The 25831-nt window shown below is 42.2% G+C and overlaps 2 protein-coding genes across 2 annotated transcripts in view; both read left to right on the plus strand.

The window, feature by feature from the left end:
* LOC128831805 (uncharacterized) overlaps positions 1–25831 on the plus strand; it is a 68089-nt gene that overhangs the window by 19714 nt on the left and 22544 nt on the right. The window contains exons 8-9 of the mRNA XM_054018576.1: positions 13511–13633; positions 24479–24521. Coding sequence (XP_053874551.1) covers positions 13511–13633; positions 24479–24521 — 166 coding nt within the window. The remainder of the gene's footprint in view (positions 1–13510; positions 13634–24478; positions 24522–25831) is intronic.
* On the plus strand, positions 6–3537 carry LOC128831808 (myb/SANT-like DNA-binding domain-containing protein 2). Its single transcript, XM_054018579.1, has 2 exons — positions 6–1989; positions 2922–3537. The coding sequence occupies exons 1-2, from the start codon at positions 1440–1442 to the stop codon at positions 3098–3100; spliced, it is 729 nt and encodes a 242-aa protein (XP_053874554.1). The 5' UTR covers positions 6–1439; the 3' UTR covers positions 3101–3537.

A 25831-nucleotide genomic window follows, 5' to 3' on the forward strand; every position in this document is an offset into this window, starting at 1 on the left:
TTTTTTTAAAAAAATGCTTTATTTATTTATTTTTTGAGTAAGTGTTCTTTAGACTATTAGGTGGGTGGCAAATTCTCTACTTGCACCTTTCATTTTAAATATATTTGCATTAGGATGTTAAACTAATAAAAATAAAATGGTTTTATATACACATTCTCTAAGGCAGGGGTCTCAAACTCAAATGACCATGAGGGCCACATGAGGACTAGTGCATTGACCCGAGGGCTGCATCACTGACACTCCCCCCTCTCTGCCCCCAGTCCTGCCCCCACTCCACTCCTTTCATGAGGCCCCGCCCCTACCCCGTCTCTTGTCCACCTCCTCCCCTGAACGCGCGGCTCCCCGCTCCTCCCCACTCCCTCCTGTAAAGTGCTAAGCGCCACCAACAGCTGTTTGGCGGCTTGGCGGTGGGGAAGCGCCTGGAGGTAGGCAGAAAATAAATGAAGAGTAATATAGTAGTATAGTATTAAAATATACTATGCTATTAAAAGTCAATTTATTAACTTGTTTATTAACTTCTTTAACTGTAATATGAAAAGTCAGTGCTAATTTTGACAGTCATTTCATTTTTGGCCACTTAGCTGGCAGTGTTTTGCATCAACCAGAGCATCAATATTAGGTTTGATATCCTGAGACAAAACCAATCTCAGTGTTACTTTCAAATGTTCACCAGTGAGCCTTAACCTTAACACAGATTTGTTAATCTTCATGGAAGAGAAAAACTGTTCACATATATATGTACTTCCAAACATTGCCATTATCCTTGCGGAAGCAGAGAATAACATGGGAAATCTTTCTTGTGAAAGAAACCTATAGAATTCTGGAATTCCAACATCTGTATACTTCTGGTTCAAATGGTGTCATACTGAAGCTCCACTAACTCCATCTGCATTTCTTCTGCAACATAGTCAATTTCATCAGCAACTGGTGTGGAAAAAAGTTGAAAATGTGGTTCAAGTGCCTTGAAATCTTTAAACCGCACATCAAACTGTTTATGTAAGTTAGAAATGATCTCTGCATATTCTTTCAAGGATTTGGGTTCAACTTTTCCTAAGGGCCTGGTCTACACTACGAGTTTAGGTCGACTTTAGCAGCGTTAAATCGAATTAAGCCTGGACACGTTCACACGACGAAGCCCTTTCTTTCGACTTAAGGAGCCCTTTAAACCGGTTTCTTTACTCCACCTCCGACGAGGGGATTAGCGATAAAATCGGCCTCAGCGGGTCGGAATTGGGGTAGTGTGGACGGAATTCGACGTTATTGGCCTCCGGGAGCTATCCCACAGCGCTTCATTGTGACCGCTCTGGACAGCACTCTCAACTCAGATGCACTGACCAGTAGACAGGAAAAGCCCCGCGAACGTTTGAATTTCATTTCCTGTTTGCCCAGCGTGGAGAGCACAGGTGACCCCACAGAGCTCATCAGCACAGGTAACCGTGATGGAGTCCCAGGATCGCAAAAGAGCTCCAGCATGGACCGAACGGGCGGTACAGGATCTGCTCGCCATATGGGGAGATGAATCAGTGCTAGCTGAACTCCGTAGCAGTAAAAGAAATGGCAAAATATTAGAAAAGGTCTCCAAGGCCATGAAGGACAGAGGCCATAACAGGGACGCACAGCAGTGTCGCGTGAAAATTAAGGAGCTAAGGCAAGCCTACCACAAAGCCAGAGAGGCAAACGGAAGGTCCGGGGCACAGCCGCAAACATGCCGCTTTTACGCGGAGCTGCATGCCATGCTAGGGGGTGCAGCCTCCACTACCCCAACCGTGTGCTCTGACTCCTTCACTGGAGAAACACACAGGGAAGAGGGTTCGGGGTACGAGGAAGAGGAGGATGAAGATAATGTGGATAGCTCACAGCAGCAAGGAAGCGGAGAAACCGGTTTCCCCAACAGCCAGGATATGTTTATCACCCTGAACCTGGAGCCAGTAACCCCCGAACTCACCCAAGGCGTGCTCCCAGACCCTGAGGGCACACAGGGGACCTCTGGTGAGTGTACCTTTGTAAATATTACACATGGTTTAAAAGCAAGCGTGTTTAATGATTAATGATTAATTTGCCCTGGCAATCGCGGCCAGTACAGCTACTGGAAAAGTCTGTTAACGTGTATGGGGATGGAGCAGAAATCCTCCAGGGACATCTCCAGAAAGCTCTCCTTCATGTACTCCCAAAGCCTTTGCAAAAGGTTTCTGGGGAGGGCTGCCTTATCCCGTCCGCCATGGTAGGACACTTTACCACGCCAGGCCAGTAGCACGTAGTCTGGAATCATTACATAACAAAGCATGGCAGCGTATGGTCCCGGTGTTTGCTGGCATGCAGACAACATCCATTCCTTATCGCTCTTTGTTATCCTCAGGAGAGTGATATCATTCACGGTCACCTGGTTGAAATGGGGTGATTTTATTAAGGGGACATTCAGAGGTGCCCGTTCCTGCTCTGCTGAACAGAAATGTTCCCCGCTGTTAGCCACGCGGTGGGGGGGAGGGGTAAAGTGATCATCCCAGAGAATTGGGTGTGGGGGAGAAGGGGGGTTAGTTGGGTTTGTGCTGCATGTTAGCCCGGGAACTGAAGCCCCTCCTTTTACATTGCAAACCCATTTTAAATGGCCAACCCAACGGGTGCTTGGTATGGGAAATGAGGGCGCTACTGTTTGAAACCATTCCCACATGTTAAGAAGGTGAAAAAAGCCAAAAGACTGTGGCTTACCGTGGCTGCCTGCAAGCCGAAATTTGTTGCCTGGCACTGCGTGAGTGATCTCTCACACCAAACCGGCAGGCCCTCAATATAAGAGGAAAAATGTGACCTTGTAACGAAAGCACATGTGCTGTGTAATGTGAACAGCAAAATTTAACGTGAAAGAGTGTACCCATTGTTCTCTAAAATGTGTCTTTTTTAACCACCTCTCCCTTCTCCACCACCAGCTGCAAATGTTTCTCCTTCACAGAGGCTAGTGAAGATTAGAAGGAGAAAACGGCGGACTCGGGATGACATGTTCACGGAGCTCCAGATGTCCTCCCACGCTGAAAGAGCACAGCAGAATGCGTGGAGGCAGTCAATGTCAGACTACAGAAAAGCACAGTATGAACGAGAGGAGAGGTGACGGGCTGAATCGCGGGATGAACAGAGCAAGTGGCGGGCTGAAGATGATAGGTGGTGTCAGCTTGCAGACAGAAGGCAAGAGTCGATGCTCCGGCTGCTGGAGCATCAAACTGATATGCTCCAGCGTATGGTTGAGCTGCAGGAAAGGCAGCAGGAGCAGAGACCGCCGCTACAGCCCCTGTGTAACCAACAGCCCTCCTCCCCAAGTTCCATAGCCTCCTCACCCAGATGCCCAAGAACACAGTGGGGGGGCCTCCGGCCACCCAGTCACTCCACCCCAGATGATTGCCCAAGCATCAGAAGGCTGGCCTTCAATAAGAGTTAAAGTTTTAAACTGCAGTGTGTCCTTGTCCTTCCCTCCTCCCCCACCCATCCCGGGCTACCTTGGCAATTATCCCCCTAGTTGTGTGATGAATTAATAAAGAATGCATGAATGTGAAGTAACAATGACTTTATTGCCTCTGCAAGCGGTGCTCGAAGGGGGAGGGGAGGGTGGGGTTTTTGGTTTACAGGGAAGTAGAGTGAACCGGGTGGGGGGGGTGGGGCGGAGGGTTCATCAAGGGGGAACAAACCGAAGTTTCACACCATAGCCTGGCCAGTCACAAAACTCGTTTTCAAAGCTTCTCTGATGCGCACTGCGCCTTGCTGTGCTCTTCTAACCGCCATGGTGTCTGGCTGCGCGTAATCAGCGGCCAGGCGATGTGCCTCAACCTCCCACCCTGCCATAAATGTCTCCCCCTTACTCTCACAGATATTGTGGAGTGCACAGCAAGCAGCAATAACAATGGAGATATTCTTTTCGCTGAGGTCTGAGTGAGTCAGTAAGCTGCGCCACCGCGCTTTTAAATGTCCAAATGCACATTCCACCACCATTCGGCACTTGCTCAGCCTGTAGTTGAACAGGTCCTGACTACTGTCCAGGCTGCCTGTGTACGGCTTCATGAGCCATGGCATTAAGGGGTAGGCTGGGTCCCCAAGGATAACTATAAGCATTTCAACGTCCCCAACGGTTATTTTCTGGTCCGGGAAGAAAGTCCCTTCCTCCAGCTTTCGAAACAGACCAGAATGCCTGAAGATGCGAGTATCATGTACCTTTCCCGGCCATCCCACGTTGATGTTGGTGAAACGTCCCCTGTGATCCACCAGGGCTTGCAGCAGCATTGAAAAGTACCCCTTGCGGTTTATGTACTCGGTGGCTTGGTGCTCCGGTGCCAAGATAGGGATATGGGTTCCGTCTATCGCCCCACCACAGTTTGGGAATCCCATTGCAGCAAAGCCATCCACTATGGCCTGCACGTTGCCCAGAGTCACTACTCTTGATATCACCAGGTCTTTCATTGCCCTGGCAACTTGGATCACAGCAGCCCCCACAGTAGATTTGCCCACTCCAAATTGATTCCCGACTGACCGGTAGCTGTCTGGCGTTGCAAGCTTCCACAGGGCTATCGCCACTCACTTCTCAACTGTGATGGCTGCTCTCATCCTGGTATTCTGGTGCTTCAGGGCAGGGGAAAGCAAGTCAGAAAGTTCCATGAAAGTGCCCTTACGCATGCGAAAGTTTCGCAGCCACTGGGAATCGTCCCACACCTGCAGCACGATGCGGTCCCACCAGTCTGTGCTTGTTTCCCGGGCCCAGAATCGGCGTTCCACGGCATGAATCTGCCCCAGTAACACCATGATTTGCACATTGCTGGGGCCTGTACTTTGTGAGAGGTCTATGTCCATATCAGTTTCCTCATCACTCTCGTCGCCGTGCTGCAATCGCCTCCTCAGCTGGTCCTGGTTTTGCTTTGGCATGTCCTGGCTCTGCATATACTCCAGGACAATGCGCGTGGTGTTCATAGTGCTCATAATTGCCATGGTGATCTGAGCGGGCTCCATGATCCCAGCGCTATGGCGTCTGGTCTGAAAAAAGGCGCAAAACTAGTATCTGAGGGAGGGAGGGGCGAGTGACAACATGGCGTACAAGTACAGGGAATTAAAATCAACAAAGGTGGCTGTGCATCAGGGAGAAACACAAACAACTGTCACACAGAATGCTCTCCCCCCCCCCAAAGATTAAACTCAAAACCCTGGGTTTAGCAGGCTGTTGATTTCACGGAGGGAGGGGGAAGCAAATGAATACAGAACAAATCTATTTTTTACATCTTAAGCTGGCAGACGACGGTGCAGCATGACTGGGTGCTTGGCAGAAAATACTGGGCACTTGGCAGAAAATAGCATACTACAACTGATAGCCATCATCGTCGAGACTGCCCAGGTGCCCATGTTTGACAGCCACTGCAGTACGATGACGATGGATACCAGTCGTAATATACCATCTTCTACCAAAAGGCAAGGGGCTGCTGTTGTGTGCAATGCAGCCCCACGTCTGCCAGCCCCACATCTGCCAGCACCCAGATCGCCGATGAAGGCTACCAGTCATACTGCACCGTCTACTGCCAAAAGGCAATTAGCTGCTGCTGTGTAGCAATGCAGTACTACGTCTGCCGGTACCCAGAGGATATATGGTGACGGTGAACTGAGCTGAGCGGGCTCCATGCTTGGCGTGGTATGTTGTCTGCACAGGTAACCCAGGTAAAAAGGCGCGAATCGATTGTCTGCTGTTGCTCTGACGGATGACATGTACCCAGAACCCCCCGCGACACTGTTTTGCATCATTCAGGCATTGGGATCTCAACCCAGAATTCCAATGGGCGGTGGAGGCTGCGGGAACTGTGCGATAGCTACCCATAGTGCAACGCTCCGGAAGTCTACGCTAGCCTTGGTACTGTGGACGCAGTCCGCCGACTTCATGCACTTAGAGCATTTTATGTGGGGACACACACAATCGGCTGTATACAACCAATTTCTATAAAACCGGCTTCTATAAATTCGACCTAATTTCATAGTGTAGACATACCCAAGGAATTCAGAGTCAAGAAATGGACCAAATTGCCAGCAGTCAGCTGTTTCCCCCACAATGTAAACTTGACTTTAAATGACTTAACACTGTCATACGTCTATGTTATCACCTATTTTCTACCCTGAAGTTTAAAGTTCAGTGCATTCAGGTGATCAGTTACATCTATTAGAAAAGCAATGTTGCACATGAAAGTGGAATCAGCAAGCTGTGGAACCTCCTTGTTTTTCATTTTCATGAAGGAATCAATCTCCTCTCTAAGTGCAAAAAAACATTTCCACGACTCAGCCATCTAACTTGAGTGTGATACAGAAGTTCCCCATATTCACAGTCCATACTTGCTAGAAAAGAAGTGAACTGTGTGTGATTCAGCCCTTGTGCATGTATAAAATTAACAGTTTTAACAACTACATCCATAACTTCCTTCATTTGTAGACTTTTACTACACAGGGCTTCTTGGTGCAAAATACAATTTATACTGGTGAGGCGAATTCCTGATATATTGAGGCTGTTCAGTTTGGTCTTCAATAATCCAATCACACCAACGTTTTCAGAGCACATTGATGGCGCACCGTCCGTAGCCAAAGATACGAGTTCATTCCACGGCAGCGCAGCTTTTTCAATGCACTCTTCCAGTCCCTGAAATATGTCCCATCTCATTGAGGTACCCTTCAGTGGCATTAAGTCTAGCAATTCTTCAGTTATATTCAAATTGCAATCCACACCTCTAATGAACACTGCACTGTGCAGTATCTGATACATCTGTACTGTCATCAAGAGCAATTGAAAATGCTTCAAAGTCTTTTGCCATTTGAATCAATTGTTTTTGCACATTATCAGCTAAATCCGTTATCCTGCAGGCAACTGTATTGGCAGACAAGCTTATGCCTTCAAAAAGTTTCTTCCTATTAGGACATAAAATTTGACTGGCCTTCATAAGACATTCTTTTATGAATAAGCCTTCTGTAAAAGGTCGTGATGATTTAGCTATCATTTCGCTTATCACAAAACTTGCCCTTACTGAATCTTCGCTAGACCTGTCAATCCCCGAAAATAAATTTCTTTGCTTGTCAAATGCTGCTTTAAGTTGCTGAACATTTTCCTCTCAGATTTTTCCAGTGAATGCATCATATTTTTCACGGTGCATCGTGTCGTAGTGCCAACGCACGTTATACTCCTTGGGAATAGCAATCGTTTGCTGACAAGTAAGGCATTGAATTGTATCTTTTACCTCTGTGAAAAAATATAAATTCTCCCATTTGTCTTGGAAAACTCTTTTCTTCCCTGAGTGTTCTTTTTTTCGACGAAGTCATTTCCAAGCGGTTTTAAATATATACACTCAGTAATGCACCGCACTCAAAGGACAAAACACGCACTTAGTTGGCTATACTTCTGTTAAAGCCCCCTCCTCCCCCCCACACTGGGCTGCACCACCTCTCCACCCCGCTTCGCCTCTTCCAGGGATGGCAGGTTTGTAGAAATTTTGGTGGTGTCCAGAACCTGCCCCCCCCCAAACTCCACCCCAACCTGCCTAAGGCTCTGGGAGGAAGTTTGGGTGGGGGAGGGGGTCTGGGGTGCAGGCTCTGGGATGGAGTTTGGGTCCTGGGTGCAGGCTCCGGGCTGGGGCAGGGGGTGGGGGTGCAGGAGGGGGTGAGGGGTGCAGGCTCTGGGACAGAGTTTGGGGATAGGAGGGGGTGCAGGGGTGAGGGCTGTGGGGCTGGGGATGAGGGGTTTGGGGCATTGGAGAGGCTTGGGGTATTGGAGAGGCTCAGGACTAGGGCAGAAGGGTAGGGGAAGGGGGCACTAGGACCCTGCGGCAGCAGGTGATGCCGGAAGCCAGCAGAGCGGAGCAGAGTCAGCATGAGCTGCAGGCTCCGGGGTGGTGAGGGGGCAGCAAGTGGGGGCCAGGAGACACTCGGGGGAGGCGTGTGGGGGCAGCAGGTGGGGCTGGGGGAGAGACCCGGCCCCAAACATTTGGGAGCAGCGTGCGGGGAGCTTAGCTGCCACAGAAAATAACTCGGGGGGGGGGGGGGGGAGTTTGGTGGCGACAGGAAGTAACTGGGGGGGGGGGGGGTGCGGGGAGCTTGGCGGGCCGCAGGGAAGAGCTCCACGGGCCGCATGCGTGTTTGAGATCCCTGCTCTAAGGCAAGCTCAGTTGTAATAGAGCCACACACCTGGGTTTATGCTCTGGACTGTTACTAGGTGTAAAATTCTGAGCTGTTCCTTTGCCTAACAGTAGCAAACATGTGCCTACCTGCTGCTGACTCCCTAAATTGTCAGTTCCTTTTCTTTGGTTGATTGAAGAAGTTATCTTGATAGCCACAATAAAATCCTCAGCTTTTCTGTAATATAAACACATAGGAATAAGTATATTTATAAAAAAAAAAATTAAAAACACACACTAGCAAAACAAGACACTGCACTGCACATGCTTCTCTGTCTGGGGAGAGAATGAGAGAACAAACAACATTTGACAGATATGTAGTCATGTTGCTTAATTGCACTACTGGCAGGCATTCAGATACTACAGTAAGGTGTAATATAAAAACCAGAATAGAATAATTCCTTAATGGAAGTTTTTTTCAAAAGTTACATTTTTATCTTTTATAATTTTTTGATTTCTAAAATAAAAGAACCAAAACAGTGAAATTTTTTTGTCTGTTCCAGGGTACCTCTAAGCATATGTTCATTTTAGGTCTACAGGAACATTGTATGATAAGAGTACATGATTGGGAATCAGGAGTTCTGAGTTGTGTTCTTGGCATTGCCACTAGCACAGCATGTGACTGGGCAAGCTGTACCTCAGTTTTCCAGTCTGAATATTTGTGAAGCACTTTGAAATCCTTGGATGGGAAGGTGCTTTTAGAATGATCAAGTATTTGTCCTTTTTGAGTTCTCTTTTTCTTAATATGTTCAGAAAAATGACATTGCCCCATCTTTGAACACTGACTTGAATTTACTCTGTATCAGGCCAGGATGGACACTTCAGAGCATTGCCTTTTGTGCTTTGAAGGAGTATCATGATGTTCTCAGATATGGGATCTGCTCAGAGATGGCTGTTTAAATTCTCAGATCCTATGAAGAACTCTTGGCATCCCTTAAGTTAGTCATTGGAGGCTACAGGGTCAAATAATGGTTCATTGTTGATAGAGATTCTGCTGAATCTGTCAACTTTTATTCAGAACTCAATTATACTTGTATCACAGCAGCATTTCAGAGCGGTCCATCTGCTTCAACTTATCGGTGCCAAATAGATCTGTTGAGACAGCCACACAAGTTACAGATTTTTTTGATGCATGTTCCTTCTGGTGCTATATTCAAACTTAGCGGTGAAGGTTAAGCCTCTAACAAAATGCAGAGTGAGATCTGCATTGCTGATTGAGATCTTCACAGTCCTTTGACACCTTATTTGCTCTTGACTCCTATTTATATATTTCTGAGTTCTTTCCTACTAGCTCTATTTTTGTTAGTCCAGATTGGACAAACATCATTAGGGTCTTGAAGTCAGCTTGGATTTGATGTAGGGTCCATGGCATTTTTCAACCATGTACCTTCAGTTAATTTGATACTACAGTTGCCATATGCAATGAGCATTCAGGGCATATTCTGTGTGCCAAGCCAGTTCTTAGTGATAATATGGTTGTATGCAGCCAATCTCTGGGGTGAAAGCTGTGCCCAACCTTTGGTTCCTTCAAAACATTTAACTACTGTACTATTGTATGGAACTTCTTCTTTGGTACAAGGGGACCTTGTAGCAAGTGATATTGTCGCAAACATTGGCAAAAAATCAACATACCCAAATTTCCATATGGCACTCAGCATCTTGAGACTTTGAATGGAGGATGGAAAGGAATGCAGTTCTCAAGTCCTTTAGTGCTGGCTAAAGGAGTGGTCCCTTAGTAATCAATATGCAGCTCACAAGGGCCGAGGAAGAAAACTTTTTCTCAGAGAATTTGAGCTTTAACTTCATGAGAAGGATAAAAATTCCTAGAAGGACGTAATGCGGTTCCTGGAGCTGTAGGCCCTACAAGATTCTGTAGTGAAAGGAGAGCAGCTAGCTCTCTCTTATTGCAGTTGAATCAAGAGATGAAGCATAATTCTGCATAATAAGGGGGACACTATCAAATATTGTTTACATCTTCCTTGCATGAGTTTAGTGGAGGCAGTAATGGCCAAAATGAGAACTGATACTACAACAGGATACATGGTTCAGTTTCCCTGAGTCATGAAGAGATGTATTGATTAAAGTATTTCTAGTAGGAAATAAGCACTGTCATTTCAGATATTGCTATTTGAATTGGTATCAGCTCTTTGCATATTTTTATGAAGAGCATGGATGTTGTAGTGGTGTTTTTCCACAAATGCGAAATTGTGCTCCTCTAGCTGGCTGAGGACAGCTCTTTAAAAAGATCCAAGAATCTATCCGGATCACTATCCTGTTGCTGAAATTTGAAATTGAAATTAATTTTAATAAAATTTTTAAAAAATCACAGCTTGTTTCTTAAAATAATTTAGAATACATAGCCCATTCTACATGTAACTTTGAAAAGTTGTCTTTACATCTTCAAGAGTATAACTCAAGTAGACTTGGATCAAGATAAAAGAGGCAGCAGAGAAATGGTGTGCTTAACAGTTATCTCTCCTATGAAGCTACATTAGTGACCTCTGGCAGTTTTTCCATTTTCCAGTGGGGTTGCTGGCTGTCAGATAGCTGTCTGACATTAAAGGATGATCTGTGAAGTTGGGCTGCTCAGATTCCTGCTTGGGGATGTGAGATACATTAAGAGCCATTCTTCTTGTTGGCAAGTCAATCTTAGAAGGGTTATTTTGGCTTCCTATGGATTCATGACATGCTCCCAATGGGTGGCATGACATTCTCAGAACTATCTTTCTGGCTATTTCCTTAACATAAAATATTTAAGGAATACTGGCTTATTATTCAAGCTACCATGAATCCTACCCACCATTTAGGGTTAACCTTGGGGCAGATAACTTAGACAATTGTTCCTAGTAAAACCATAATAAAAGACTTAAAGATTGATTACTGTGGTCCTTTATGGATGGGAGAACACAACTGCTGAATGACCGAATGGAAAGTTTGATGTACAAAATACAGGGTAGTTAAGCAGAAGAAGATAGTTCCAAAGCCAGGCTGGATTGATTTTAAATAAATTTTAACAGTTATTTAAGTCAGTAAACAGGAAATCTTGATTTAAATAATTGATTTAAATTATTATTTGCATTTATACTTTTTATTCCCCCCCCCACCCAAAGCAAGATTGATTCCTATTGGTTGGTAACCATTAAAGCATGTTGATTTGTAACCAATCACCTTCACACTAAACTTTTTCTAATCAGGAGGATACACTATATATATTTAAGTAATTACATAGCTTGATTTATGTTTATTCAGATTAAATTATTCAAATAGTTTTTACATTTTACTATGTTAGAAAATGGTGAATATTACATTTCTGATTTACTAGATGATGATTAATTTATGCGTAATTGGTGTCAAGCTCTGTTTGGATGGAAATTCAAGTTTAATTAAAATGCACAAAACAAGCATTTACATTTTTTTCTTAAAAACTACTTTTAATATGCTGGATAAATAAGAGAAAAAAGTTTATTAATATATGCTTTGCATTTCAAACTAACATTTATTAAAGTATTATCTGTAGTAGTTAGTGAATTGAACTGATTTTCTGGTCACCATGTCCCTCTAGATTTTAGAACTAGTAGACATCATTCTCACATGCAGTTTTTTTCATTACTGCTTTTTCAGCTCCCAAATGGTTTCTTAACTTTGAACTGAACGAGTTGAATAAACTGGAATGAAGAAAATATTCCCTCTGTAATTGCAGAAAAGGCTCCTGCTCTTAAAAGCTGGTTTAGCACTTCAACAAACTCTGGTTCTAGGTGTTTAGCCAGTGACTTCCACCAGTTCACTGGTATGACTTTCTTTAAAACTTGGAAGCAAGCATGTATTGCTTAATATTATTTTTGTATTTAATTTAAATGATTGTAATAGATTATAGTAAATGTAGGCCTTAACATAGGTTGTCAATTTTAAATTTAATTTTAAATAAGTTTGTTTTTTTAAACCTTATTTATTTTAAATGCAAAAATGTATTTTTTTTTAATTATTTTTTAATCCACCATGCCCAAACCCTTATTCTAGTCTGATGGGTAATGCTGCCCTTAGACGCTTGGGATGCTAGAAGAAATTAGTCTTTATTCCAGACTTTTTCAATGGGAGAAATCATGAGAATTCCACACTCTTATTAGAATTGATCTTGGAGAATTTTTGCTATCTTTGCAGGTGATTCAGAAGGAGAAACCAATTGTGTAACATAGATTCCCCTTCTTCTTTCCCTCTCCTCCCCCCCCCCCCCCGCTTTTTTTATATTGATAAATTGTTCAGAGATTTGGCAAAGATCTGTAAATTTCAGCACCCAAGAGATATTTGGAATACACTTGATAGGTGCAGTTATAATAAAGGTAATTTTGCTGCTATGGACATGCCTAGGGGGCAGTAGCACAATTAAAATCTGTCATAGTTTATGGGTTTGTTTGATGTTTTTGCACTTCACAGGCCCTGCAGAATTTTCTTTCCACTGGTTAAAGCATAGTTTCTCAGTAAATCATCAATTTCTCATGGTATAAAAAATCTGCTTTTATCATCGAGGTATGTTAGAAAATAGAATCCAACTTTGTTTTTTTAAAATGTGTTGAAACATTCTGTAGTCCATGTGCAAATGTCAATTTTTGCCTGATTTATAATTTACCCAAAGATTTTCCCAGGGAAAAGGGCAGCTGTAACTTCAGGACTTTTCCACTTTCAAATCTCTGAATTGCTACAGCTATTTTTTAAAAAGATGGTCTTTTTTTAAGATTGGCAAAACTCTATTTCTCACTGAACTCATTTTCGAAAGCATTTGCGTTGTATTTGCTCAAACTAAAAAATAATCTGAGGCAGAGACTAAGTGTGGAATATTTAGCCTTAAAGGGTTATTTTTTTATTTAGATTTAAATAATAGATAGTTGTCAATTATAAACAGTTGAAAAAGGAGGGTTGGGCATGGCAACTGTAACTATATAAAGTACTCATTGCTGTAGTATTCGAGCACCTCACAATCCTTCATATATTTATCTTCACAATGCTCTTGTAAGGTAGGGAAATACTATTATCCCCATTTTACAGATGAGGAACAGGCACAGAGATCAAGAGATTTGCTCAAGGTCAGTGAGAAGTCTGTGGTAGAGTAGGGAATTGAACTTGGGTATCCTGACTCCCAGACTAGCACTCTAACTACTGACCTCGCTTTCCTTCATTGGTAGTCATTGCTTCTGATTTTTGCTTATAATTAAATCCAAATAGGAAAAATTAGATACTGTATTGTACATAACTGCTTGTATTGCCAAAGTGGAAACAAAAGGAAATTGGACACTGTATTTTATCATTAAGAAAGTCTGGATTAATAGAGTGGGTGGCATTTTTATTTCTAGACACAACATTATCCTGAGATAGTGGAATCTGATGAAATTAGAGGTCGAGGTTCAGAACTGAACAGAAGGCTTAAACAAGTAGCTGCAGTTATTGAAAAGAAGGAGGGAAGAAAACAAATAAAGGTAATTAAAAAGAAGAACTTCAATGTCTATGTATATTCCTTTCCAAATGCCTGTGTTTATAAAAAATACTGATGTCATCTTTTATTTATGGGGTGGTGGACCCAACCCTCTTATTAACTTTGTAAATTACTGCCTTTGTTATAAATGCTCTGTTCATTCTTAACATGTTATTTTGGGTCTAGTTTTCTGTTATTTACTGTTGAGCATGCATAATCAGTTTTTTTATATAAGTATATGCCCCTTCAAAAGTTCACAGAAGTTATATTAATCACCTTGTAGTACACTATAACAAAAATGTATATTGGTCAGTCCTCCTTTAGCTAGTAAAACGGAGAATGGGCAGTTTCCCTGTTTCAGCAACAGTGAGAAACATGCTGTCATGAACAATATACATTTTACAGGAAAAAGAATCCCATGGTAAATTTCTGCATCTTACTCGCTATCGCAACTAGGTAGCATAACTTTCACATGCTACTGTTCAAACAAAAGTATATTTTACATATGGCAAAATTGACTTATTCTTATTGAGGTGCTTTGATTGCTTGCCATAAATCTTCATAACTGTTTTAAAGAATCCCATGCACATGAGCAAATAGAATACAACATGCTAATCAATACTTATATTAATGGCTATATTGTCATAATATTGTAACATGCTACACTGTGGTTGAGTTTAGGCCAGTGACTGTCATTGAGGTACTGAAGGTGTTGGGAAGATTTTCTCCCATAATCTGTTAATTGTACCAGTGTCCTCTTTGGGGAAATAGTGGCTCCATTACTGGTGGAGATTCACTGCCTCCGTTAGGGAGGCCAAGTGCTGACTTCTCTTAAGAAAACTGTTGCAGGTTTTTACCCAGGAAACCAACTATTTTTGGTTAATTATAGGCCAGTATTACATCTTCCATTTCTGGGTATAATTATAGAGAAGGTAGTGGCAAGACAATACTAAGTACCTAGATACCTTGTATCTTGCCACAGACCTGGGTATGGGACATAATCAGCACTGGTAGCATTAGTAGATGATCTCCTCTTGGTGCTGAATTAAGACCAACTATGCATGCTGATATTGTTAGGTATACCAGCAGCCTTTGGTACAGTTCTTTCCTTGCAGAGTGTTCCTAGAGACTGGTGCAAGGCAATTGTTCCTACATCCTAAGAGCACTGTTGTATGGAGTTCCATAGGATTCCATCTTGTTTCCTCTTCTGTTCAACAGGTATATGGGGCTGCTAGGAAGATTAATGAAGAAGCCTGTCCTATTATGTATTCAGTATGCTGATAACACTGAGCTTCTTACATCCATTCCACTTGATCAAGCCAGTGCTAAAAAATGTCTAGCTTGGTTTTTCAGAGAAATTGGGTAATGGATGAGAGCAAGGTGGCTGAAATTCAGTCCAGACAGTTCAGACTGAGGTGATGCTGGTAGATATGGGGAAGCAACAAAGATGTCACAAAGGTGATATCTCAATCTGGGGGTGATATTGGATTCCCTTTTCCTGTTAGAGGATCACATTGCAGCAATGTACAAGAATGTTTTTTGCCATCTGTCTGGCCAGGTGATTGCAGCTGTTTGTCTTGGAGGTGTACCTTGCTACCATACTACATGCCTTTGTTTCCTTGAAACTTGATTATTGCAGTGTACTCTATGTGGGGCTACACCTTAAATCTATCTTAAACTAACTTAAACTGGTGCAGAATGCCACAGAATGCTTGTTAAGCAGTACTTCTTGATGGCAGCATCTGTTAACAGTTCTCCAAGATTTGCATTGGTAGTCTGTTGGTTTTCAGATGGAGTTTTAAGGTGTGGGTTGATATAAAGTGCGTTGGACCTGCCTCATTGAGAGAGACGACCTTTCTCCCTGTGCAGTACTGTCACAGTTGTGATCAGCACAGGAGCTTGATCCCCTTTTTTTTAATAAAAGGCGAAGGGATGCTGGCTCCTTTCCTTTGAAATGTTCTGCTCCCCAGGTTCTGAAAAAGTGTGACTTTGTTGGCCTGGTGGGCATGCTGCAAAGCCCATCTATTTGAACAACCTTTGGTGAAGGCAGTTGAGCGTGGAATTTGTCTATGGAAGTGTGGCACGTGTCTTAAGCTGCATTGGTCACATGACTTGTGACTAAATGAGGTGTGGTATGGTGGAAGGATGAAGTACTGCTTTAGTTGATTTTTACTTTATATCTCCTACAGTCTAGAGTTTTTAAATATATATCAAGGGCACACAGAACTTTGTATCAGAGTCCTCTGGTGTGGAGTCCAAAATCTAAAGAAATAATGCAGGAACTGCTTTCAGTAAGGTTAGAGGTGAACAAAAATTGGATATGTTTGCATATGTGATATTAAAATGTTTGCATGCAAATCTCTGATTTGCCACATGTGTCTGTCTAGTGACATGTATGCACAAATCAGATTTACACATACCCATTCAGCAAATGCGTGCTACGAACTTACTGAAAATTAGTCCGCGCTGTTAGTGGTATCCATGAAGAGCTGATTTGGTCTGGAAAGTAAAATTATTGCGTCAATTTACCTTATTTCGACAAACAAAAAGGGAACGAGGAATTATTCATTGAATCCTCAATTTGAGTCGCTCTTGTTTTTAATTGTTGACTTTCTCTTGTAAAATGTCTGACTTAAACTGTAACATAGAAAATGTTTTTATGTATGGAATTTTGCTGGAAAGAGCACAACTGCCAAGTTGTTTCCATGCAGGCATACTTAATCCAGTTCATTCAGAGACTCTAGATTGTATATTTTACTTGTAATTCTTGTTGTCCTTCAAGTGGTGTCTACATTTTCCCACTCACAGGATGCACCGGCTGCCTGCAGCTCAGATGTGGAACTTAACTAGTTAACTTAACTAGTGTCCGTTGGAGTGCTCATGTGCCCGCCCATTCCTTGCCCCAGCCATGTTCCTGAATAGTCTAGGGGTGAGGTTATAAAAGGATGTGTGATATTTTAACCACCAGCTGAGAGAGATCAAGAACCGCTTCGGACTTTGTGCCTCGATCCTACGATTAGATAGTGCTTAGTTACTTACTAGTTGTTAATTTTAGATAGAAGTTATGTTTTAGAGTTACAAAGAATAAGTTTTTACAGTATCAGTAAGTAAGTTAGTATATAGTATAGTAGTGTTGAGGCGTTGGCTTTGGCCTGTGATTATGGCAGATCCAAAGGTCAAGAAACATGGTTTAAACAGTGTGCTTCCTGCTCTTCAGTTTTCTGAGCATTGGATGTGCATACATGGCGCCATGCTGCCTCAGAGAAGGACATTTGACCTCCATATGTGCTATCTGCAGCACTTTTACCTTGAGATCTAAGAAAGACCGATAAAATAGGCTGCAAGCAGTACTCCTTCAAGAAGTGCTTGCAAGTGAAGCTTACTTGATCAGATAATATGGTTGACACCAAAAACTGGCATAGACCAGCCTTGTCATGAGATGTATTGAGGGACAAGGCTAAACATCATATTAGATGTCTTCATTGACATCCCGTGCCTCCACCTCCCATCATCAGCTCAGACTTATAAGAAGTTCCTTAGACAAGAAATCTAGGAAAAGAGAGATTTCAGTGGGAAAGGACTTTATGAGAAAAGCCAATCTACAAATTAGAACCTCCTCTGAATCTGTTATGTTGAAACTGAATAGCGCACCATTGTGTAAAGACTAGAAATATAGCTGAGAGTCCACACAGCGTCACTGGATCCAGATATAATCCCAGTTTCCAGGGACTTGGATCCGATGATGAAATCAAAAGATCCAAAGGACCTAGTTATCAAGACAGAAGGAGGCATGGAAGGTGATCTTGGATTCATGTAACGGTTCCAATCCTCTTATGCAACTATCTATCATGGTACAAGTGTAAATTCATCACTCAGATCTGATACCGCCTCCCTGATCAGATCCAGAAAATGAAGAACTTTGGAAGAGAAGGAACTCTCCTAAACAGACTGTAGCGAAGAAAAGGAGGGTAGAGGAACGGTATACGACGCCTCCCCTTCCGTTTCCCAAAATGCCGTCAGGTTCCCCTAGCAAACTTCTCTCTCTGATATTGGGTCTGTTGTTCTCTTCTCTGTTCCTAATCAGATTGGCATTGGATCAAAGATCTGATGACAGATCAGAGCAACGGGTGTTATCCTCAGTCTGCTTACCAATTAGTAGAAAGTATTTGGGGTCTCAGCCATTTCCAGCAGACTTTTATGGTGGACCATACTATGGTCTGGACCATAACATAGATTTACAGACATTATTGGAGAATGATCCCGGGGACTAGATGGTTGTATTGGACAGTTCCATGTTGCTAACAGGATTTGCAGCACAAGATACAGTGAGCAACTCTTTTTACCTCTACCGATAAGAGGATGCTGGCTCCAATAACATTAAGCAAGGAAGGAGCAATCTCTGCTGTGTTGCATGATTCTTTGTCAGAGGAAGAACAAGTCTCTCTCCAAGATTTTCATGAACTGAATCCTGAGACAGACATTCAGATATCTCCAGGTGAGAATGTAGGGGGTCTTCTCAGTGGCTTTTCCACTGGAGGATGTAATAATATTTCAGGAGTTGGTTCAGAGAATGGCATCTACACTTAAACTGCCAACCATTTTGGTGGAAGAAACTGCAACCCAGTCTCTGATATCTGGGTTCTCACTCTTCTGTTAAACATCATTACCAATTCTAGCTGGACTTCTTCAACCTATTAAATTAATTTAGGCAAATCCTTCATCAGTTCAACCAATGTCCAAGAAGGCAGGCAAATTATATTTTACCCCAGGAGGGTTTTTTATTTTCATACTCACCTGTCTCCAAATTCCTTGAAATTAGAGGTGGCTGCTCAAAGTTCTAAAGGTGGCTTAGATCAGTCTGCTCCCTGAGGGGGACTGGAAGAAAATGGATGTCCTAGGAAGGAAGATTTTTCTCCTCTTCTACACTGAGCCTAAGAGTTGCAAATTATCAGGCTATTATAGCTTGTTAGTAATAGTTTCTCTGGGAGATGATGTTGGCTTTTACTTTAGTGTTACTAGTGGAACAAAAGAAACTTGCTGATGCCATTGTCACAGAGGACAGCAAGTATCAAAGCATGCTGTGAGAGCGTCTGATTCCTTAAACTCTGCAGACAGGGCTGTAGCAGCTTTGACTTCTCCCCAAAGATATGCATGGCTCAAATCATCAGGTTTACCCCCAGAAACTAAAGCCAAAGTGAAGGTCCTTCCCCTTGAGGAAGAAAGTCTGTTTAGTACCAGGACAGGTAAGATTCTGGAGAAGAGCAAAGAAACAAGGTGTTCAGCAATATCTTTGGGCGTTTATCAGCCACCCAAGAGAAGACCAGGAGTATTTAGGTACCAAAGACAACACCCTTTCTTATCTGCTTTTCCAACACAGAGAAGACATTATTACTAGCTGCAATATTTTCAACAATCTCAACAAAGGAAGATTAATTTCAAACCCAGGTTTAAAGGCAAACCAAATATATTTGGCAACTACAACACGAAACCTTAGGCCACATGTTTGACACATTGTGCCACAGTCCTCAAGCAGTCTTACTCCCCCTCCCCTTGAAGACTGTGACTGACATTATTTCCATTGTTGGGCTTCCATAACCACAGACAGATCTTAAAAATTATTGCCAATGGGTATTCAAAAATCTTCCCCCTTTCAACCCACCCTCCCAGTTCCTGTTTAGGAACCCCTTCAACAATAAATTGTTAAGATCAGAGGTTCTGGCTCTAATCAAAATAAAAAAAAAAACCAGGAGTTGTAGAACAGGTTTTCGATGGCTATAGAGGCAGGGGTTTCTTAACCTTTGCTTCTATTATTCCTTCCCTTTCTCCAAAAGATTGGTTTGCAGCCCTTAATTTGAAAAATGTCTATTTTCACATCACCATAAGAAACACGTAGCACAAATCTCTTCAGTTCGTAGTGGAGGAGGCCCATTTCCGTGAGCACCCTTTAAAGCTTTTTTTTTTTTTTAAAAGCAGATTGCGCAACTGGTAGCCAATCATGCTCTCTGACGGGAAATTTAAAAAAACAAGCAAAAAAAGCAGATGCCACCTCCCCCCCCCCCCCGGAAAAGCCCCCAAACAAGCAACATGCTACTTAAAGAAATGAATAGGCCGGGGGTAGGCAACCTTTCAGAAGTGGTGTGCCGAGTCTTCATTTATTCACTCTAATTTAAGGTTTCGCGTGCCGGTAATACATTTTAACGTTTTTAGAAGGTCTCTTTCTATAAGTCTATATTATATAACTAAACTATTGTATGTAAACCAGGTTTTCAAAATGCTTAAGAAGCGTCATTTAAAATTAAATTAAAATGCTGATCTTATGCCGCCAGCCTGGGGTTCTGTTCACCTAGGCCGGCAGCGGGCTGAGTAGGGCCTGCAGGCGGGACCCCAGACCTGGGGGTGGGTGTTTCAGGGGTCAGGGCAGAGGCCTGGGGAAGGGGGTGCAGGGCAGAAGACTGGGGTGTGTGTGTGTGGGGGGGTGTTTCAGGGATCAGGGCAGAGGGCTGGGGTGTGTGGGGGGTGTAGAGCAGACGACTGGGTGTGTGTTGGGGTGTGGAGGGTTCGGGGCAGAGGGATGGGGCTGTGGGGGTGCAGGACAGAAGGCTGGGTGTGTGTTGGGGTGGGGGGGTTCAGGGCAGAGGGCTGGGGGTGTGGGGGTGCAGGGAGAAGGCTGGGTGTGTGGGGGGTGCAGGGCAGAAGGCTGGGTGTGTGGGGGGTGCAGGGCAGAAGGCTGAGTGTGTGTGGGGGGGTCAGGGCAGAGGGCTGGGGTGTTTGGTACTCTTATCTCAAATTTATGGGAATGTTAGCTTCTACAACATATATCACCCTATTTGCTTGTTTCAAATTAAGAATAATACAGCACTGGTTATCGGCCAATTACAGACAAGGCACAGACAGTATGAACTGAAAACTTCTCATTCCCAGACGCATGGTATTGTTCCTAGATTGGTGAATCCATTCAACCCTCCTCTTCTTTCTGCAACAGTGACTATAGATGTATCCAATATAGTTTGGCACACTCATTGCGGCAAGCTCATGGCTTGAGGACGTAGGAATTCCCTGAAGAAAAGGTTGCATTTAAACTAACTGGAATGCAGAGCAATCCAATGTGTGGAAGGTGCGGCATGAATGCTTTCAGTGCCCAAAGTAGTTCAGGTGACCACAGACAACACCGCTGGAATGTTTTCCTTGAAGAAGCAAGGAGGTGAACACTCTTCTCAACTATGCCAAGAGATGATGAGGTTGTGGGAATGATGCATTCTCCATAAGATACATCCCGTAGTGATATACTTACCTCAGAAGAACAACAATCTGGCAGACCAATTAAGCAGAGCTCAAGTGGACAACCATGTGATACAGGAAATATTCACATGCTGGGGCCAGCACAGTTAGACCTCATTGCATCTGTTGATAATTGAAGACAGTTGCTTGACTGAACTTTGGTTTATTTTGAAATATACTCAAGAGATCAAATAACCAGTGCAAGTCAGGTTTATTAATATGATACAGGAAAGATTTGATACCAATCTCTGAAAAGCAGTCCAGGGCAGTCAGTGATGTTACATTCGCCTTGTGCAGGAGGTGTGCTCCCAAAGTTGCACCTCTAAAGCCATCTTTTTATACTTTATTCCTTTGCCAGTAAAAGGTACCATATTTGTCATTTGAAACTAGATTCAACCAATTAGTTTTTATCTTATTATTCTGGTACCATGGTGTGTACCCCTTATCTTTGTTCTGAAACGAACATGCATTCCAGATCATGATGCACCTATATCTTTGTTCTGGATACATGCATTGCAGGTACTAAGGGGTGTGAAGACACCTGCTAGGCCTGTACCAAGATAAATAGGTGTACGAGGATAACTCCCTTTCTGTTGCTATGGGGAAACAATTATGTCTTGGTGCTGATAGTTTTCTATCTACTTAAGCCAAAGCTTACCTCAGCTAATACAAGATGTCATGGTATACTTGACATAAGTGAACAGGATTATAACAAAGGTACAGGTTAATTTGGGCTATATAACTGTTTATATTAATACTTAATGTGTGTACTTAATGCTTAATATACATGTATGCTAGCCAACGCATATTAGTCAATACAACTAAGCGCAACAGAAAAGGTCAAATGTTTTATTCCAGGGCAGGAAGAGACCACTTGATTTCCAATGTATTCCTTGTATCATACAGCCAGGGTAGGTCTTTTCCTCTAATATTATTGTTAGAGTTATATGGAAAATAAAACAGGATAAAACCAATCTATTGATCATACCTGCTTTGCCCAGGCAACAATGGTTTACAGATCTATTATACCTTCAGAAGGATTGTACAAGAGACTTCTAATTGTTCCTGATCTACCAACTCAACAGCATAGCAGAGTATATCACCTGAGCATGGTGCATTTCATAGCATAGGCAGAAGCTTTCTACTGGGCTTAGAACTATCTTTTTTGGCAACTGTTCAGAATGTTCTAGAGAATTCTAGAAAACTTTATATTTTAACACGGAAAAGATCCATTATTTGGGCAAATGACAGTAACATAGCCCCTGCATATGTCTCAATTCAGTTTGTACTTGCTCCAGCATAAGATATCGGGACTGTCTTTCTTTGATTAAGAGTCACCTTTCAGCCATATCAACCTTTCACTCTAAGGTTAATAATAAATCAGGTTTTGCTTGAGTTAGTCAAAACATTTTCTATAGGAAACCTTCCTGTGAAAGCTTCAACTCCCATTTTGCAAATCAATGTAGATTTAATGAAATTAATGAAACAACTATTCAGACCCTTGAAAGAACTTTCTTTATACTATTTATCTATTCAAACAGCTTTTGTATTTCCAATTACATATGCAAGGTGAATAACTGAATTACATACATTTGACAGACCCTCCATTTGTAGTCTTTCATGGAATACCTCACCCCAAATTACTTTCTAAAGCGGTCACAGACTTCCATGTTAACCAATCTGTTAATTTACCTGAGAAGCTAAATTACATACTTTAGATGTTAAGAGAGCCTGGCCTACTGTTTAGAATAGGACTAAGGAATTTTAGATGTTCACCAAAACTATACCTTTCTTAAGCTGATAACAAAAAGGGTCAGGCACTGTATTTCCTATCTTTATTGAAATGGATTAAATCCTGCATCTCAGAAGCATATAGAAAGGGTCTTATCAAAGTTACGGCCATGAAAAACACATCATGGACCGTGAAATCTGGTCTTTTGTGTCCCTTTACCCTATACTATACAGAATTCACAGGGGAGACCAGCATTTCTCAAATTGGGGGTCCTGACCCAAAAGGGAGTTGTAGGCGGATGCAAGGTTATTTTAGGGGGTTGCGGTATTGCCACCCTTACTTCTGTGCTGCCTTCAGCACTGGGTGGCTGGAGAATGGCGGCAGTTGGCCAGATGCTCAGCTCTGAAGGCAGTGCCCTGCCAGCAGCAGCACAGAAGTAAGTGTGGCAGAACCGCAACCTCCACTACAATAACCTTGTGACTCCCCCTCCCCCAACTCCTTTTTGGGTCAGGGTCCCCACAGTTACAACACCGTGAAATTTCAAATGTAAATAGCTGAAATCATGAAATTTACAATTTTTAAAATCCTATGACCATGAAATTGACCAAAATGGACCACGAATTTATTAGGGCCCTACATATAGGTCATTGCCATTCCTCTCCCTGAAGTGGTAAGATCATACTCTACTAGAGCTAAGGCAGCTTCAGCAGCACACCTCAGATACATTTCAATCCTAGAGATTTGCAGAGTTGCTAGCTAGACCTAAATGTGTGTATGGAACTCCAATGAGTAATGTTTAGTAGAGTCTAGATCAGATGCTCAATTCAACACAGCAGTTCTCCAATCAATTTTCAATTAATTCTCCTTGTCCGACCTGCTTTTATACTTGCCAGTATATCTTGTGAATGGAACTATGCAGAGGCAACTTGAAGGAGAAATGAAGGTTATTTACTTATAATCAGATTGAGATGGACTCAGAATACTTACACACTCCACCCACCTTCTGCTCTTCCTCAGAGTCGTAAGTATAACATAGAATTGAGCAAGTTATGGGTAGGAGCTGAGGTCCTTTGAACATTCAGGAATGGATAGGTGGTGGGAGAAGGGGTACGTGAATGCTCTAATGGACACAGTTAATTAGAGACACAAGGTGAGAGAAATAATAACTTTTACTGGACCAACTTCTGTTGGTCAGAGAGATTAGCTTTCGAACTTACACAAAGCTCTTATTTAGAAGAGCTCTGTGTAAGTTTGGAAGCTTGTCTCTCTGACCAACAGAAGTTGGCTTAATAAAAGATATTACTTCACCCACCTTGTCTGTCTAATATCCTGGGACCAACTTGGCTACAACACTGCATACTGCTAATTAGATTCCTCCATCTGAGCTGCATATGACTGGTGCATCCCATGAAAAGGAATATGTGGAGTCCATCTCTAAGAACTCTGGTTACAAGTAGGTAGCCTTCTTTTGTTTGAGCATAACAGTAAGTAATTCTTTGTTTTGTGGGAGATATCTCTGTCTCTTTTAAGATTCTCTGCTGTTCCTGCACCTTGTTTTTGTAAGGAATAAGTTTAAAAAGCAAGGCAGGTGCACAAATCACTTAAATCCACTGGTTTGTTTACTTTGAGTCTAATATCTGCATCTGCTTTACCTAGTTTTCCTACTTCCAGCATGTATGTATTGCAATAGGAAATACATAAATGGTATCCTGACAGCTGGACTTCAGTTTGGATCTGCTGTCAGAGATGGTAAATGCACTGACAAGGATGGTTAGTTAGATGTTTAACCAAATGTGTCTATAAAAAGGTTGTGCTAACATAAATGGGCTTTATGTTTAGGTTGTAACGGATCCTCCTGTTATGAAGAGAAAATGGCAAGAATGTAAGTGTTCTCTGTATGTTTATATAAGATTAAATTCTGCAATCTTGATTTGGATGCAAGGTCTATTGACTTCAAAGGGAGTTTTGCCTGAGCATGCACTGCTAGAGTTGTTTGCTAGTTTAGAGTGTGTTACTGTTGTTTGCTACATGTCTCGACTTGCGAGATGCTGAGTGAAAAAACGACATAAGAAAAATTGAAATAGGACACTGTTATTCCAAAATAAGTGTTCACACACAGACTTGTACAGAAATAACAAAAGGTATGAATTAAAGCCAATTTAGTTATTTTGATGCAAGTTTGTGTGGAGACCAGACCTTAGAGTAGTTGAGCAAGAAGAGTAGTTGAATATAGGGGACCTAATAGTCACTTTCAGCCTATTGAGGAAAAAGTTATCCATTGGAAATCCAGATAAATATGGATTAATCTGTCAGTCTAGATCAAGGATTCTCAAGATTTTTCATAGTGTGAACTACGACTTAACATGGATTACCTCTTGTCCGATAATGATAGCATGGACTGCCTTCCTTCTTAGTGCATTTACAAAAAAATCCTTGGAGCAACTTCAGCAATTGCTTAGATGGCAAAATAATATTGTATCTGTTTTTTACTGCAATTTAACAAGTGGAGACTATGAGGAGAGCCAGCACCATGTGGCCTGTCAGCTCTTTATATTACCAGTAAATATAATAGGCAGTAGACAACAGTTTGGGAACCACTGTATTGGGAACCACTGTTTTAGATTTCTAGTCTCTTGAGGTCTGTGAGTTTTTGGTTAGTGTGTTTGTCAATTTTGTCTAGTTGATTCAGCAGAAACCAAAACGTTATCAGGCTAGATTCCAACCAAAGATTACATATAGGGTTGCTTGATAAGGTTTTCTTTTTTTTTTTAAACTGAATTTCCAGTTTACACAAACTATACAGTAGTGTAAATAAGAATGTTCAGCAATTTATTAATATTAAATATTTAAAAATAAGTTGTATAACAAAGGAAGAAATGTACACCTCTACCCCGATCTATCGCTATCCTCGGGAGCCAAAAAATCTTACCATGTTATAGGTGAAACCACGTTATATAGAACTTGCTTTGATCCGCCAGAGTGCGCAGCCCCGCCCCCCTGGAGCGCTGCTTTACCACGTTATATCCGAATTCGTGTTATATCGGGTCATATTATATCGGGGTAGAGGTGTATTTAGCTAAAACACTTTAAATGTAGCTTTAGATACTTACAAATGAGCAACTTTGAATCTTCCCTAATAAACAGAAAATGTTAATCTAAGTGCATTTCAGGCATGTTTTTCTTGACTACCTT

Source organism: Malaclemys terrapin, chromosome 2, assembly GCF_027887155.1.
Source record: "Malaclemys terrapin pileata isolate rMalTer1 chromosome 2, rMalTer1.hap1, whole genome shotgun sequence".
Taxonomy (NCBI): domain Eukaryota; kingdom Metazoa; phylum Chordata; order Testudines; family Emydidae; genus Malaclemys; species Malaclemys terrapin.